This window comes from Mesoplodon mirus (genome assembly GCF_964341445.2).
Source record: "Mesoplodon mirus genome assembly, chromosome: 2".
Taxonomy (NCBI): Eukaryota; Metazoa; Chordata; class Mammalia; order Artiodactyla; family Ziphiidae; genus Mesoplodon; species Mesoplodon mirus.
The window spans coordinates 89,394,041-89,412,042 of record NC_138977.1 but is presented as its reverse complement, the minus strand read 5'-3'; the positions used below and the strand labels follow the sequence as shown (position 1 = coordinate 89,412,042).

The 18,002-nt window shown below is 35.3% G+C and overlaps 1 protein-coding gene across 4 annotated transcripts in view; it reads left to right on the top strand.

The window, feature by feature from the left end:
* Nucleotides 1-18,002, top strand: part of FRYL (FRY like transcription coactivator) — a 248,447-nt gene that overhangs the window by 127,210 nt on the left and 103,235 nt on the right. For all 4 annotated transcript variants that reach the window (XM_082638429.1, XM_082638428.1, XM_082638427.1 and 1 more), the window contains exons 8-13: nucleotides 2,587-2,666; nucleotides 3,048-3,128; nucleotides 5,901-6,069; nucleotides 6,345-6,437; nucleotides 15,024-15,122; nucleotides 16,155-16,256. In XM_082638429.1, coding sequence (XP_082494555.1) covers nucleotides 2,587-2,666; nucleotides 3,048-3,128; nucleotides 5,901-6,069; nucleotides 6,345-6,437; nucleotides 15,024-15,122; nucleotides 16,155-16,256 — 624 coding nt within the window. The remainder of the gene's footprint in view (nucleotides 1-2,586; nucleotides 2,667-3,047; nucleotides 3,129-5,900; nucleotides 6,070-6,344; nucleotides 6,438-15,023; nucleotides 15,123-16,154; nucleotides 16,257-18,002) is intronic.

The window sequence follows — 18,002 nt, the reverse complement described above, 5'->3', positions numbered from 1 at the left end:
TGTTTTCTCTATAAACTGAACTGGGATTCTTTCCCACCCCAGCCCCCCTTTTTTGGAGGTTCAGCTTGGGAATTTTTTTTATTATTGTAAATAAGGGGAGAAGTAGGAATTTCAAGAACATCTGAGCATCCTGATAGTGTTCATTCTTAAAATTTTTAGAGGTTGTGTTTTTTCTTCCAAAAATTAAAGATGAGATCATATTTCTTCTCTCACTTCTGTTTCTCTGTCTCTTTCCTAGCTATAATATGATAAAACTGAAAGTTTTCTTTCCTCATTTGTTCCATTTATTAAATGCATTTTCATATATCAGAAACTGGGCACACAGTATTTTCTAGAGAAGTATGCACTGACTTCTAAACTTCAGTCCCCTCATCTGTAAAACAGGGGACAAATACTACTGTATCAGGTTGCTATAAGTGTTATAAATAATGTATATAAAATGCCTAAGTAATACCTGGCACACAGACATGTGAAAAGTGTTGGTGGTGGCATTATTAATAACTAATATTAATAAGGTAGTAATAAAGAGCACACAACATAGCTAAGTAGTGTCCCTAGCTGTCATTGTTAGACTTCTGGCATAACTGGAGCAAATAAAGACTACTTAGGAGAAAGTATAGGTGTAAGTTAACTTGTGTTTCATATCTCTGGCCTAGAGCACACCAAACATCCCTGTATAGAAGTCAGTATGGTAAAACCACAACACAGCACAGTAAATGGGGCCCAAAAAATTGTCACGTAAAATGCAGTGTCGCATTATTGCAAGGTCACTGAAGTGTCTGGGGCCACCCTGCGTGATTAGTGCTGTGAATTCTGGAGTAAGTTCTGGAAGTCGGGCTGCTGGATCCAGATACAGCATATTCCCGACTAAAGTTTGGTATCGCCTAGTGGTAGATATCTACTTTGTTTTAACTATCAATGGGATAATGGCTTACTGGGACTTATTGGACAACAGCAATGACTTCAGTAACCTTTTTCTTACCTTGGGGCCTATTTTGTTTGGCCCAATCCAGGGAAGATGAAGCTAGGAAAATACATCTGCCTCCCCACTTCCTAATGGGCTCTGGGTTCCCTACCAGGCCTTGTCCTCAATATCTCCATCCTATATTCTAGTTCCGTCATCTGCCCTACATTCCTAGGAAGTAAGAATTTTGTCCTAGTCCCTTTTAGAGAAGGGTGGAAAAGGTGAGAGACCAAGAATCTCCAATTGTAATGTACCCAGCTTTGCATTCTCTCGGGGCTGGTAATTATGGGGTTCTAATCTATTACCTACATTTTTTACTGGTAAAGAAGTAGAAACTTCCTCCAGGTTACATAACTAGTGAAAAGAGAAGCTTGGCTTTTCTTCATTAGAATGATAAAAAGTGTAGAAAGACCTTTTGGTCTAATGAAGAAAATGTTTTTATATGTTATATAATGATTTGATTATAGTTCACCTATAACAGTTTTTTTTGGAACTTGAAAAGATGACTATAAATTGAATAGGGAAGAACAGTAGCCAAGCTATCTCTGAAGAAAAATAAGGGAGGACTTGTGGTGCCAGACATGAGAACTTATTAGTAAGCCCTAATAATTAGGACAGCATGATTTTAGTATAGACGTGTATAAATTGATAGAATAGAGAGCTCACAAACAGACCCACACATATAAAGAACTAGAATCTATATCAATGACGTCTTGGATAATCTTTGACCCATCAGTTCTTCCTTTTGGACGCTTTCCCATGGATCTATACAAGTAAATAATGTTAAGTGCACAAGATGTTTGTTGTATAACATTATATATATTGAATATTGAAAATCTGGAATGAAATGTTCCTTAATAGGGAGCTCATTAAATAAATTATAATATATATATACTGAGTATTACATGGCTGCTAAATAATGTAAGGAGGAGCTAAGTACTGATGGGGAAAGATGCATCAGTCCTTTAAGTAAAAAATAAGCTGTGTGGATGAGTGTGTGTAGGAAAAAGCCTGGAAGTAGATATATACCAGTAGTGATTATATATGGGGGAAGGGGCAGGGATTTTACTTTCTGGTTTAAAGGTTTTGATGTGTTGTCCATATTAGGAACTGGCATGTAATTTTTAAAGAACTAAACAAAACAAACATTTAAATAGCAAATTTCTAATAAAACCATAAATAATTTTAAATTGTTGGGAAAGTTGGAGTCCCTTTTGGATACTATTATGATAGAAAATCAGACTATATGAAGTCTGGCTCAATCAAAGTTTACTTTCCTATAGGTGTTGCAGAGAGTCACCCATGAGTGTGTTTTTAACTTTCGGACAGTGACAGTTGTAGTAACAACAGTGACAGTTTTTTCATCTGCATAGTCTGTAGTTTAAAGATTAGCGATTATAAAGCTAAATGCTCATGAATTTAGAGCTTGTTAAAGTAGATGTTCAACTAAGTTCTTAGAGAAAAATAATAGCATTCTTAGAAAAGGGGAAGATTGACAGATTAATAGTAGATCATATCATGAAAGCTAAAATTGATTATTGATTTGGTTAGTTGAAATGACGAGAATACTCATAAAAGGCCTGTAACCTGTTTAGCATACACTTGATTTTTTTTTTTTCTAGATTCCTGTTCATCCTGTGCCTGATCCCTTAGTTCATGAAGTTCTAAACTTAGCTTTTAAGCACTTTAAACATAAGGAAGGGTAAGTAAAATACTTACGGGGCTGTTGCTTTTATCTGCGGTCCAGATTTAGACTGTTAATTTGAACTCTCATAAATCATTTGTTTTCTGAAGTTCAAAGCAATTATCTTCCTGTATTTTTTAGTCCACAGGAGATGCTTATGGGAAAGATTTTGTAAAAATGATTCTTAAAACCATTGATTGAATTTATAAGAATCAGGTTAAATTTCCTGGCAAATTGAAATCTAGAGAGAGAAGAAAATTCATTTGGTTTTTATCACCCTATAAATGAATCTTCAGAGAAAATTTATACAACACCCTGATAAGGAATTTTCGGAGTTATTAAGAAAGAGAGTTTGTAGAAAAATTTCATGAAATAATGTTTGTTCTTTTGCTATTTTAGATATTCAGGAACCAACACTGGGAATGTGCATATTATTGCAGATTTATATGCAGAAGTGATAGGCGTTCTTGCCCAATCAAAGTAAGTTTTATAAATCACTGATTTTGATTTGTTTTGCATTTTAGAATTCTCATTGCTAACTGATAGAATAGACACTGACAGTTTTAGATCTTTTTTTTTTCCATAGAATTATTGTGAAGTCTGTTTCACCTTTTATTATTTTGCTGCTCTGTTCCTTAGAGCAGGGGTCCCCAACCTTTTTGGCACCAGGGACTTGTTTCATGGAAGAGAATTTTTCCATGGTGGGGGGGAGGTGGGGGTTGGCGGCAGATGATGGTTCAGGCGGTAATGCGAGTGATGGTTCAGGCAGTAATGCGAGCGATGGGGAGCGGCAGATGAAGCTTCGCTCGCTTGCCCTCCGCTCACCTCCTGCTGTGTGGCCCGGTTCCCAACAGGCCGTGGACAGCTATTGGTCCATGGCCTGGGGGTTGGGGACCCCTGCTTTAGAAGAATTTTAAGTGACACCCATACCTCAATTCCACAACTTGTCTTCATTATTTGGGGTTTTCCATAAAACCTGAATTGAGGAAGTAAGAAATTGGCAAGAACAGTCAGGTCATTACCTTATTCCCTATTTTTCACAGTTCTATGAGAAATGTTTTTATAAATTTTTTCTTATAGAACTCTTGTCGAAGCTAATAATTACTTTTAATAGTTGCTACTTGAATGCTTTTATTTCTGAGATAGCAATGCAGTGTCTTCCTTCTAACCATCTTATTTATTTTAATACTGAACAGAGTTTTGAATAGGTGGAAGACATACCAAAAAGGAAAGATAAAGATACTAGAGTACTCCATAAAGAGGGTGTTATTCATTAGAAGTTACATGCATTGAGTTGTATTGAACCATCATTATTGTAAACGGTAAAAAAGATGTTTGTCTTTAGTATCGTGTGCTTGCTCTAAAGACTATGGAAGATTTTGAATTTCCTTTGTTGCTACTGGGAAATTTGTAAGGAAAAAAGTATCAGTTTAGATTTTCTTGGGTGCTATTTAAAGAGTCAGTCTTTGGCCCTGAAATCATCCTATAGCAACCTTTTTCAGTTCTAAGAAAGCAAACACAATTATTGTTAATGTTTAGTAGTTTAGATTTTAATATGAAGTCATGTATTTTATTATTTTGTAGTTACTATCCTTTAATTTAGTATTATTTATTTTTTATCCTTTGTAGTTTACCAGGGACCCTTGTATACCCAATGCTATAGAACTTAGAACATAGTTGGAGTATTTGAAATGACTTAGACGTAGACAATAATATTTTAATATTGTGTTTATATTTAATCAACAATGAATCCCTGTTTCAGGAATATAGCTACAAAAACATGAGCAATAATGTATTTCTTTTCATGGCACAGTAGTTCATATTGTAATTTTTATTGAAAATGATTTTCTGTCAGGAATATAGGTTAGAAGTGCTAAATAACACATGAGCAAGTGGGGTCCAGAAGAACCCTACATCATAGCTAAGTTAAATCTAGGATGGTAAGGATAGTAAATCTAAATGGCCAATGGTAAATTTATGAAATGATGCTCAGCCTCACTGGTCTAGTTGTAAGAGAAATGCCACTCAGAACAATATTGAGATGTTTTCCACCCATACATACAATCAGCATGGGAAAAAACTTGGATGGATCCACATTAGGCTGGGCTGATGGCACCAACATTTGAGAGGAAAGGTGGTGAGGTGGGAAAGGGGTGGGGAGAAAGAAAAGGCTGGGAGTATTTTAGAATCTTGTCAATGCATTTCCTTTGATTATAGTGACTAATAATTATTATGAGAAATTTAATAGAAGGAAAAATCCTTGGATTCTAATAATATTGCAATGGGAAGATTTTTATCCACTTTATATTTTCTTTATAAAACTCAAAAGAACACTTTCATGGAAAGTGGTGTATTTTACAAGACTGAAATGGGAATGGAGAAGTTATACTTCCTATCATGGATCCATATTTCATTAACATGTAATTAATATCCATGTTTAATTAATATTAATATGTACTCAGTGCCCATTGGGAAGTATGCTTCATTTGTCATTATAACTTTCGAGAACTGGTTTCCCCAAGTAACATCATCAATAAAACCTTTGTTTCATGGAGGGGGAAAGTGAAGTATTATTGATTAACAAACTATCAGATATCTTTTTCCATTGTAAGCAAAGAAAAACTTAGTAGCCTTAACTGTTGTAGTCATTTGAATCCAGGATGTTGCTCAACATTTCAAAAGCATTTTGATTCTTTAGCTGATTCACATTGTGAGACCAGTGCCCTCCCACTCATCTTCTTCAGTTTTTCTACAGTGTAAGGAGATAATAATTTTAAGAGATAATTAGTAGTCTACAAGTGATTGGTTTATTTCTTTGAACAAATATGTAGTCTCCAGTCTGCTCTCCATGTAACTCAAATTGCAGACTTTATCAAAATGAGTCTTAAAATTTAGAGACACTCTCTGATTTACATGTGGATGTTTTATGGGTGGGTTATTAGATCTTATTTTTATGATGATTACGAACTATTAAATGGTAATGATGCTGTATTGATGGTATCATAGGAATAAGAAATTCTAATAAGAAATAAGAATTTCTCCTTAAGGCATTTTTTATTTGAAAAAATAAACAGTAAATTTAGAATCAGAAGTATTTTTGTTTTCATTTGTATGTTTTTCTGGGTAATTTTGATGAGGGCAGAGAAAGGAGGTGGTGTTTAGGTAAAATACTTTTTGATTTCAACCTTAAATATCATGTGGGAAATGAGTGTCTTCAATTCATATCAAATTGTGTATCCGTGTACATTAAAGGTTTCAGGCTGTGAGGAAGAAGTTTGTGACAGAGTTAAAAGAACTGCGACAAAAGGAACAAAGTCCACATGTGGTACAAAGCGTCATCAGCTTAATAATGGGAATGAAATTTTTCCGAGTGAAAATGTATCCTGTAGAAGATTTTGAAGCATCATTTCAGTTCATGCAGGTGATCTGCAGTAATTAGAATTAGCCTAACAATGGTTGTTTTTGCTTTTCATGACTATTTAAAAGAAACGAAATAAATATAATTAATGACGTTACTAATTCCTTACCCCAAGCATTAAGTTGTCAGAAGTGTGAATTAATTTTCTTTTTAAATTTGAACATGATTTGAACTTAGCTTTCTGGTAAAATTGCAAAGTATTTACAAAATTATTGTGATATTAACATTTCTATAATCTTCTTCCTTTTTAAATCTAATATACCTTTTTCCCTCTCAAGGAATGTGCTCAGTATTTCTTAGAAGTAAAAGATAAAGATATAAAACATGCACTTGCTGGTTTATTTGTGGAGATTCTTATCCCTGTAGCTGCTGTAAGTATATTTTTAATTTTATATTGCATTTTAAAAGTACCTTTTTTGCTGAAGAAGTTACCACATGTGATATTCTTACTTTCTGGTAACCTCATAGACAGTAAAGCAGAAACTTTGAATGTAGTGGGAGTATGGGGTAAATCATTATTAGACACATAGCAGAAGAGCATCAATCAGTCTTTTAATCAAAAGAACAAGCCCAGGCCCTTAAGATTTAGAGACTGTTAGGAAGGCAGAGTATTTGCAACCTAGAAGTAATGATTATGTCAAGTAGCTCAGTGTAAAACACTGCATTTAATGGCATTTGCTCTTTACAAAATGGCAGCCATTTTAATGCCTCTGAAGAATTTTAAAGTACTGTGACATGTATCCTAGAGTTTACAGGATTGTCTCAGTTTTAAAAGTTAATTTCTATAGTTGCCATGACATACAACATACCTGTCAAAATATGTATTCTAAATTATTTAGAAAATATGACTGCTATAAATATGGTTCCAATAACTTCTAGGGAAGCAGATTTATAGAAGCTTTTCTAGGTCTAAATTCCTTATGTTATTCAAAAATAATTCTGTAGTTACTAATAACATAGCATGGTATAAGTAGGATTCGGGGATTTTAGAATACTTGGACATGCTAGATTTTTTTGTTTCCTGGGTTTTTTTTTTTGTGGTATGTGATATGCCACTCACTTTCAGTATACTATGTACTGCTGTATAAATGATATTCTTTATATATATACATATAATTTCATTTAAAAACACTTATGGAGGTAAAATTGATTTAAATTACACATATTTAAAGTGTACAATTAGACATACGTATATGCCTGTAAAACCTTCACCACAGTCAAGATAATGTGCGTACCTATCATACTTCAGAAGTTTCCTCATGTTCCTTTTTAATCCACCCCCCCACACACTCCACATTGTTCTCAGGTAACCATTGATCTTTCTATTCTTCTACTTAGTTTTGGGTTTTCTCGATTTTTTTTTTTTGCGGTACACGGGCCTCTCACTGCTGTGGCCTCTCCCGCTGCGGAGCACAGGCTCCAGACGCGCAGGCTTAGCGGCCATGGCTCACGGGCCCAGCCGCTCCGTGGCACGTGGGATCCTCCCGGACCGGGGCACGAACCCGTGTCCCCTGCATCGGCAGGCGGACTCTCACCACTGTGCCACCAGGGAAGCCCTAGAATTTTATATTAATGGAATCTTACAGTACAGACTTTTTTTCTGGCTTCTTTCACTGCACAGTTATTTTGAGTTCCAGCTATGTTACAGAATATATCAGCAGTTTATACATTGTTGACTAGTATTTCATTGTATGGATATACCACAGTTCAGTTATGTGTTTATCTGTTTTTGGACATTTGGGTTGTTTCAAGGTTTTATTTTTATATAAATTTATTTATTTTTGGCTGCATTGGGTCTTCGTTGCTGCATGCGGGCTTTTCTCTAGTTGCGGCGAGCGGGGGCTACTCTTCGTTGTGGTGCGCGGGCTTCTCATTGCAGTGGCTTCTCTTGTTTCAGAGCATAGGCTCTAGGCATGTGGCCTTCAGTAGTTGTGGCTCGTGGGCTCTAGGGCGCAGGCTCCGTAGTTGTGGCACACGGGCTTAGTTGCTCCACGGCATGTGGGATCTTCTCGAATCCATGTCCCCTGCATTGGCAGGCAGATTCTTAACCCCCACGCCATCCAGGAAGTGCCAAGAGTGTATCTTCTTTATTATTTTATTTATTTTTTTGGCCACACCGTGCAGCCTGCAGGATCTTAGTTCCCTGACCAGGGATTGAACCCGTGTCCCCTGTATTGGCAGGCAGATTCTTAACCACTGTGCTGGCAGGGAAGTCCTGTTTCAAGTTTTTGACTGTTAGAAATAGACCTGCTATGAAATTCCCGTACAAGTCTGTGTATGGACATGTGCTTTTATTTCCTTTGGGTTGATATGATAAGTGAAATTGCTGGACCAAATGGTTGGTGTATGTTTAACTCTTAAAGAAATTGCCTAGCTGTGTTCCAAAGTGGTTTTACTGGTTTGCATTCCCACCACTTATGTGGGAGTTCTCTTCTTCCACATCCTCACCAACTCTGGCTTTGGCTGGTCTTTTTAGTTTTAGCTAATCTAATAGGTGTGTCCTGATATCTCAGTGTAGCTTTTAATTTGCATTTCCCTCCGGACTAATGATTTTGAGCATCTTTTCCTGTCCTATTTTCTGTCTGTATGTTTCCTTTGGCAAAATGTCTGTTGAAATCTTTTTTCTCATTTTAAAATTGGGTTATTTTCTGATTAAGTTTTGAGAGATATATTTTTGTATTTTTTGCATATTTTGGATATGAAGTTTTTGTCAGCTACATGCTTTGTAAATATTTCTCCTAGTCCATGATTTGTCTTTTCATTTTCTTAATTATGTCTTTGGAAGAGGAGAAGTTTTAAATTTTGATGAAGTCTGATTTATCAGTTTATTCTTTTATAAGTTGTGCTTTTGGTATCATACCTATGAAGTCTTTGCCTAACCCAGGGTAACAAAGGTTTTCTATATTTCAGTTTCGGGATTTACTTTTAGGTCAGTGATCTATTTTGAGTTAATTTTGTATATGGTATGAGGTATGGATTGAAATTTTGTTCTGTTTTGTTTAATTCTTTTTGTTTTTGCAAATAGCATCCAGTTGTTCCTGTACAGTGTCACTTGTTTGTTGACAACTCTTTCTAAGTACATTAGTTCCTTTGTCAAAAAATTCAATTGACTCTATTTGTGTGGGTCTTTTTCTTACTCTATTCTGTTCCAATGATCTGTGTGTATATTCTTACAACAATGGTATACTATGTTAATTACTGTAGTAAGTTAGAAGGCAGGTAGTATACATCTTCCAACTTTATGTTTTTTCAAAAAAATTTTGGCTCTTCTAGGTCTACTGCATTTACATATAAATTTTAGAATCACCTGGTCCATTAAAAAAATCTAGTGGTATTTGATTGGGATTGGATTAAATTAGTCAGTAAATTGGGAGGACAGACATCTTAATATCGATTCTTGCAATTCATGAGCATAGTTTCTCTCCTTTTACTTAGGTCTTTATTTTCTGTCAACAGTGTTTGGTAGTTTTCAGTGTACAGGTCTCGAATATATTTTGTTAAATTTAGCCCTAGGCATTTCATATTTTTATGCTACTCTAAATGTCATTGTTTTAAAATTTCATCTTCCAGGTGCTCAAAATACTTTTCAATGCACATATATATATATATATATATATATATATATATATATATATTTTGGCTGCGTTGGGTCTTCGTTGCTGCACACGGGCTTTCTCTAGTTGCGGTGAGCAGGGGCTACTCTTCGTTGCGGTGCGCGGGCTTCTCGTTGCGGTGGCTTCTCTTGTCGCAGAGCATGGGCTCTAGGCGCACGGGCTTCAGTAGTTGTGGCACGTGGGCTCAGTAGTTGTGGCTCGCAGGCTCTAGAGCTCAGGCTCAGTAGTTGTGGCGCACAGGCTTGGTTGCTCCGAGGCATGTGGGATCTTCCTGGACCAGGGCTCGAACCCATGTCCCCTGCATTGGCAGGCGGATTCTTAACCCCTGTGCCACCAGAGAAGCCCCAGTGTGCATATTTTATTTTTGCCTTATTGCACTGGCTAGGACTCTCAGTACAAGGATAAATAGAAGTGATGAGAACAGACTCCATTCACATCTTAGGGCTAAAGTCATCAATCCTTTACCAATAAGTATGTTGTTACCTGTCGATTTTTCATAGATGCCATTTATCATATTGAGGAAATTTATTTCCATTCCTAGTTTGTTAAGAGTTTTTTTCAAGAATGAATGTTGGATTTTGTTAAATGCTTTTTTTTTCTCTGTCTACTGAAGTAATCATATAGTTTTTCTTTTCTGTTCATTAATATAGTGAATTACATTGATTGATTTTTCAAATGTTGGATCAACCATATATTCCTGGGGTTAAACTCCTCTTGATCATAAGATTTTTTTAATGTATTGTTAGATTTTGTTTGCTAGGTGTTTTTCTTTTGAGAATTTTTGCACTTACCTATGTTCATGGGGGCTGTTGGTCTGTGGTTTTCTTGCAGTGTCTTTGTTTTTAGTAACAAGTTAATGTTGAAGAAGTTTGTGAAGAATTGGCTCTACATCTTCCTTTGGAGTTGGGTAGAATTCACCAATAAAGCCACCTGGCCTGGGATTTTTCTTGTGGCATGCTTTTTAACTACCAGATAATGTTCTTCAAAATACATAGGGCTGCTCAGGCTATTTCTTCTTGAGTACGCTTTCATGTCTTTCTAAGGAGTTTGCCCATTTTGTGTGAATTATCCAATTTATTGTTGTAAAGTTGGTCATAATATTCCCTTAATTTCTTTAAATAGCTGTAGGATCTGTAGTGACCTCTTCCATTCCAGATATTGGTAGTTTGTGACTTTTCTCCTTCTTTCCTGATCTGTCTGGCTAGAAGTTTATTGATTGTATTTATCTTCTCAAAGAACCAGCTTTTGACTTTATTGATGTTCTCTATTTTTCAGTTTTCTATTTAACTCATTTCTCCTTGGATTTTTATTATTTTTCTTCTACTTACTCTAAATTTGCTCTTTTCTCCCCCCTAGTTTCTTAAGGTGAAAGCTGACGTCATCAAGCCCTTTTCTCTTTTCTAATATAAGCACTTAATGCTATATATTTCCCTCTAAGTAGTTCTACAGTGGCAGCCCACAAATTCTGATATCTTGTGTTTTCATTTTCATAAAGCTCAAAGTACTTTCTGCTGTCCTTTTTGAAATTCACGGGTTATTTAGAAGCATTTTATTTAATGTCTAAACATTTGGGGATTTTCCAGAGATCTTCAGGTTATTAATTTTTAATTTGTGGTTGCAGAACATATTTGGTATGCTTGAATCCCATTAGATGCATTGAAATTTGTTTTTTGGGCCAGAATATCCTTTATTTTTTATTTTATTTTATTTTTTTTTGTGGTACGTGGGCCTCTCATTGTTGTGGCCTCTCCCGTTGCGGAGCACAGGCTCCGGATGCGCAGGCTCAGCGGTCATGGCTCATGGGCCCAGCCGCTCCGCGGCATGTGGGATCTTCCGGGGCACGAACCCGCATCCCTTGCATCAGCAGGCAGACTCTCAACCACTGCGCCACCAGGGAAGCCCAAGAATATCATTTATTTTGATGAATGTTCCATGTGCACTTGAAAAGACTATGTATACTGCTGTTGGATAGAGTGTTCTATGAATATCAATTAGGGCAAATTGGTTAATAGTGTTCTTCAGCTCTGCTGATTTCCTCTCTACTTGTTCTATCAACTACTGAGAGAGGAGTATTGAAATCTGACCAACTGTTTCTCTTTGCAGTTCTGTCAATTTTTGCTTGCTGTATGTTTAAGCTCTATCATGAAACATGTGTATGTTTAGGATTGTATATCCTCTTTAATTAACACCATTATCATTGTGAAATAACCTTCCTTATCTCTGATAATATTCTTTGCTCTGAAATCTACTTTGTCTGATATTAATATAGCCACTTCTGCTTCCTTTTGATTGTATAAGGATAGTATATCTTTTTCCATTTTTTCCTTTTAATCTACTTGTGTTTTTATATTTAAAAATATATATATATATATATTTTGTAGGCAGGATATGGTTGGTTCTTGCTTTTTTATCCAGTCTGACAATCTCTGCCTTTTAATTGGGCACCACATACATTTGATATGATTAGTGATACAGTTATTTTAAATCTGTCATCTTCTGATTATGTTCTTAATTTTCCCATCTGTTCTTTGTTTCCTTTTTCTACTATTTTTTTGGATTAATTGAATATTTTTGTGATTCTTTTATCTCCTTTGTTGGCTTATTAGCTATATCTCATTGTTTTGTCATTTTATTGTTTATGGTATACATCTTTAACTTATCGTTGTCTACCTCAAGTGATATTATACTGTTCATGTGTAGTGTAAAAACCATACACAATGGTACACTTTCATTTCTTCCCTGAAAATTCTCACACAGCAGTAAGCTGGGGCCATCAAAAGGGCTCACCTCATCTGTTTGCCATTCCTCAGGGGTCACTTTCTTTTGTTGACTGATGTATAATGTTTTGCGTATCATTTCATATATTTTGTTCCTTTTTGGTTGTTTCAGATGGTAAAATAAGTCTAGCCCCCTTTACACCACCTTGGCTAGAAATGGAAGTTAGTAAGATTCACCTTATTCAGGTTTTATTCTATTTAAAATATTTTAAAATGAAGAAATTTATTTTCATACTGAGAATCAAATGTAACGGTTTTGACTTTTATTTTTAAATATTGAATTAATTGACTTGTGATCTATGTGTTCATATGGAATGGTTTATGGTATTCAGGTCCTATCTTTAGAACATGTTCAGAAAAGATGGACAGGGAATTGTAAGAAAAATCAAGAATTTAAAATATTAATGACATAGCAGTTGTAGAGATTGGCATGATTTTTTTTTACCAGTTTTGAATACTTACTTATAGTTAAATACTTGAAGATTTTTTAAATGAGTACAAACAGAAGTCATGAACTATAAGTTTGTAAGTAGTTTGAGTCAAATACCCCACCCCCACTCTCACCTCAGTTTTAACCGTGAAAATAGGTTCATTTTGCCACAAAGAAAACAGATGATCATTTATAAAACCACGTCAGCTTAGCTATGAAGTAGCTATGTACTTAATGAAGTACATAATTAGTGCATGTACTTCAATTTCTTTTCCTAGAAATGGTTTGAAACACTGCGTATCCATCCCAAATTGTCATTTGTGCTTCCCCCTTGTCTGAAAAAAATCTGTTTTGCCAGATATCTGAGATTATGTTGTAGTTTCTAAGGTAACTCATCAAAAGGAGCAGATTGTGGGAAGAAAGACCCTCGACTGTGGTCCATTATTACTGTGTTGCCTAATTCTTCTTTTATGCCATGTTTGCCTTTGTATTTTATTTGTTTACTAGGGTTGCCCTTACAAAGTACCACAAACTAGGTGGCTTAAACAACAAAAATTTATTGTCTCACATTTATGGAGCCTAGATGTCTAAGACCAAGGTGTTGCCAGGTTTATTTTTTTCTGAGTGCTGTGAGGAAGATCTGTTCCATACCTCTTGCCTAACTTCCGGTAGTTTACTGAAAATCTTTGACCTTCCTTGTCTTATAGATGTATCACCCTGATCTCTGCCATCATCTTCATATAGTGTTATCCTTGTGTGCATGTCTTTGTCCAAATTCTCTCCCTCCCACCTTTTTAAAATTAATTTTTATTGGAGTGTACTTGCTTTACAATGTTGCTTTAGTTTCTACTGTACAGCAATACAGCTATACGTATACATATATCCCCTCTTTTTTGGATTTCCTTCCCATTTAGGTCACCACAGAGCATTGAGTAGAGTTCCCTGAGCTGTACAGTAGGTTCTCATTAGTTATCTATTTTATACCCAGTATCAATAGTGTGTCTATGTCAATCCCAGTCTCCCTATTCATCCCCCGCCCCCCTTTTTAAGGACACCAGTCATGTTGGAGTAGCCCCCGCCCCAACTTCAATATGACCTCATTCTAACTTAACTAATTATATCTGCAATGACCTATTTTCATATAAGGTCACATTATGAGGTATGCGGGGTTAGGACTTCAGTGTATGAATTTTGGGACAAGTCAGTCCATCACACCAGCCTCTGCACATAGAACTCCTGTCTGGAACATTCTTGCCTCTCAAATAACCTCCAGCCTCCTTTCCTGGTTAGATTCTACTTATTTATTCATTATATGTATTGAGTGCTTTCTGTGTGTCAGGGCCTTTTCCGTCCACAGGGAATACAACAATGATCAAGGCAGGAAAGACTCCCTGCTCTTACAGAGCTTACGTCTAGTACAGAAAACTCAAACAAGTATGTAAAATTATGTATCAAGAGTATATGCCAGATGAGGTGGTAAGTACTGTGCAGAAATGTAGAGCAGGGAGCGGCCTAAAAATTCTTGAAGTGGGCAGGGGAGTTGAAATTTTAAATAGAGTAATTAGGAAAGACCACCACCTTGAAAGAGATGGTGACGATTGAGCAAAAACTAAAGGAATAAGGGAGTAAGACATGCTATATTTGGGGGAAGAGCTTCTTAGGCAGAAGGAACCAGTGTAGACATCCTGAAGCAAGAGCATGTTTGATGTGTTCTAGGAGCAACAAAGAAGTTAGTGTGGCTGGATCCTAGTACAGGGGGCCAGGGTAGTGGGAGATAAGACCAGAGAGGTTAAATGGGAGGCTATTGCAGTATTTTAGGTAAAGAAATGCCGAATTCAGCTTAGATGTTACTTCCTTGTGGAGTTTTTCCATTGGGGCCTCTTCTGAGTGCTCCAAGAGCACAGAGAATTTCCTCTTAGAGCTCCTGTTATACCACATATTCATCTGCTTGTTCACCCAGGGCCGGGACCCGGTGTATCTTACTTACTCAACATTTGGTCATTTGGTATATTATGGGACTTCATCAGATACTCATTGACTAATTTTAAACCTTACAGAAACTTATTGTAATCTTTGTATAGTTTGATCTAACACTTGTAACCATTTTCTTTGTTTTTGTATTATCTTTTTATCTAGGCTGTTAAAAATGAAGTGAATGTTCCCTGCTTGAAAAATTTTGTGGAGATGCTTTATCAGACTACTTTTGAACTGAGTTCCAGAAAGAAGCATTCATTGGTATTGAGAAACATTTCAAACCTTCATATGTTTAATTAGGAGTTTTAGTAATTGATTTATGAATTTAGTTGGGTTTTTTTTAGTAGAGTTTTAAGAGAATTATAAAAATTGAAATTGTAAAATATCCAAAGGGTAACACAAGGGCAAATTTTACCTATCTTCTCCTGCTCTTTTCAAAACTTTCTATTCTTAATTTTACTAGCTCTGTATTTGATAGATTATTCAGACTTCATTCTAGGTATTTACCTGTCTTGACAGATGCTATAAATTATGTATTAGAATAAAGGAAAAGTTAAGTGTAGTCTCATATTAAACCATAAATTCCTTTATTTTACATTATAATAAATTATATTCTGAAGCATTTGATTATTTAGGAGCTGTTGTCTGTCTAATTACATCTTTTCTATTCAGAGATTTAAAGCATTTTTTTTCCATTTCACCATCCACTTCAGTAACTTTGAGGGGTTTTTCTGTAAATTTGTATGCAGCTTGGAGAAAGTTTGGAGAATTGGACAAATACTTGACCGCTTAAGATAGAGGTATAATAATAATAAACACTGGTTGTGCCAGGCATTGAGCCAAGTGCTTTACATTCTTTGTCTTTAAGCCTCACAACCCTATAGCATGTGTGTGATGAGCATTCTCCACTTTACATGTTAGGAAAGTGAGGCTTCGAGCACTTTAACGTATCCTCTTGAAGTCACACACCTGATAAATAGAAAACTGCAACATTAATGCAGGTCTGTCCTCTGATCCCAGGGCCACTTTACTGGTTAGAGGAGGAATGGGTCTAGGGAGAAATACTAGCATATTTCTCACTTGGGGAGATGTGATAGATCAGGAAATTGTTCTTATAGAAAATCTGCCCTTTATCATTCTTTGTTAGATTACTCCCTGAGATCGTATTTTTTTAATTACAAATGGGAAAACTGCTAATAGAATTTTTTTTGTTTATGAGAATGAATGAAATATAATTTACAAGTCCAGTGCTTTTTCATAAAAATGTTATTCTCTTTCTTCTGTCTCCTATAGGCTCTATATCCATTAATTACCTGCCTTTTATGTGTCAGTCAAAAACAGTTTTTTTTAAATAACTGGCATATTTTCCTACAGAACTGTTTGTCACATTTAAAGGTAAGACTTAATCTCATTTCTGACCTGTAAATACTGACTGTAGTATATTCACTTATGCATATACATTGAACAGTATATAATAAAACTTTTAGTACTACAGTTCATTTGAATTGTGATACTTTAACATATTCCTTTTCTTATACATTCTTCATTCCTTCTATAGGGAATCATGTTATAGACATGAATAAACTGTTGATTAAAAATTTAGTTGATCTTAATGAATGCAAAACTATACATTTGTAATGATTGTTTATATTATCCTGGATCTAGCAATATTTGTTAATAAATAAATTCCTTTGGAATTTCAGAGTATTAGTTAATCTTATAAAACTCTCCAGATGCTTATTTTGCGTTTTCTCTTGAGAAAATTGAGTAATGTTGGCTCAAGTCTGAATAATATGAAAAAAGCCTCGATAATAAAATACCAGGTAAAAGCACATTTAGTGTTAAGTATGCCCAGCCAAATCTAAAAGTATGGTACTGGATCCACATAGATGTGAAAGCTCCTGAAATGATTCTGACTTGAATCAAGGGATAATTAATTGTTATTAACACTATTTGGCACATCTATGTCCAGTCTCTTAGGATTAAAAACAAAACTGTGAGATAGAAGGATCATTATCTGCCCAGGATGCTCTGCTGGCAGAATCTAACAGGATCTTCTTTTCTTCTGTGGATAGGACCACAGTTAATATCTGACACAGAACATGGGAATATTCCTCATCTGCATGTCATGTGAATGCTTGATTTGAATACCATTTTGATACATAAATGAATATATTTGTATATTTGCTTACATGTTATAGAAACACGCAGACATGGCATTTCATTTTCTGTTATTCCTCTAAGTTAGGGTTAAGACTGAAAAACTTAAACTTGGAAGACAATGAAACCAAGGCACAGAGAGATTAAATGAGTTGTTTCTGACCCTACAGCTCATCGTGATATTGTGAGAAATAGGGCTGGCTTTTATTTCTCACTTCAGGATTGATTCACCGGACAACGTTATCCTATATATCTTTTTTTTAATGATTTTACATATCATTTTGAAAAATACTTTGATTTCTTAGTAAGGTGTACTAAAATATGTCTTTGAAAAATATTTTTGGCTATTTTCCTCCTAGATATACATACACTGATGTTATTCATATTTGGGTGAGAATTGATATATTCTCTTTGCTCTGTTTATGAAAATTCCCAGGACCAATCAAGCTGGTTAAATTCTTTATGTCATGCAACCAGAAAATAAGTTTTATTTAAGTACAATATATTGTTTCTGTCCTTATTTTGATAATTCATACAGATTTAGGTACTGAAAGGGAATTGATCATTCTCTGGGTAGTATGATTCTTCAAACTTTTAATAACATATTTTAAGACACGCATTTAAGTGTTTCTGGAAGTTTGCTTTGTTTCATGACAATTCATACTTTTCTGTTGCTTGTTGGAATGTTTTTATATATATACGTTTGCACCTAACATATTTGCAGTTCTTTCGCAGTACTTTAACTTTTTTTTTTTTTGGCTTAAGGCTTTCATTTAAAATGCTCTGTTTTCCTTGAACCCTTACCTCCTGTTAAATATTTCTGGCATATTGTCCATTTTCATTAATGGCTGTGTCAATCTGCCAGGCTGAAGGAGATAAGAGCCACTTAGCATGAATATTTGGAATATAGTTGTCTTGACCATTAACCTTTAACTTACATTAAGGCTCTATTCAGCAGAAATTTTATGACTTGGTTCCTGC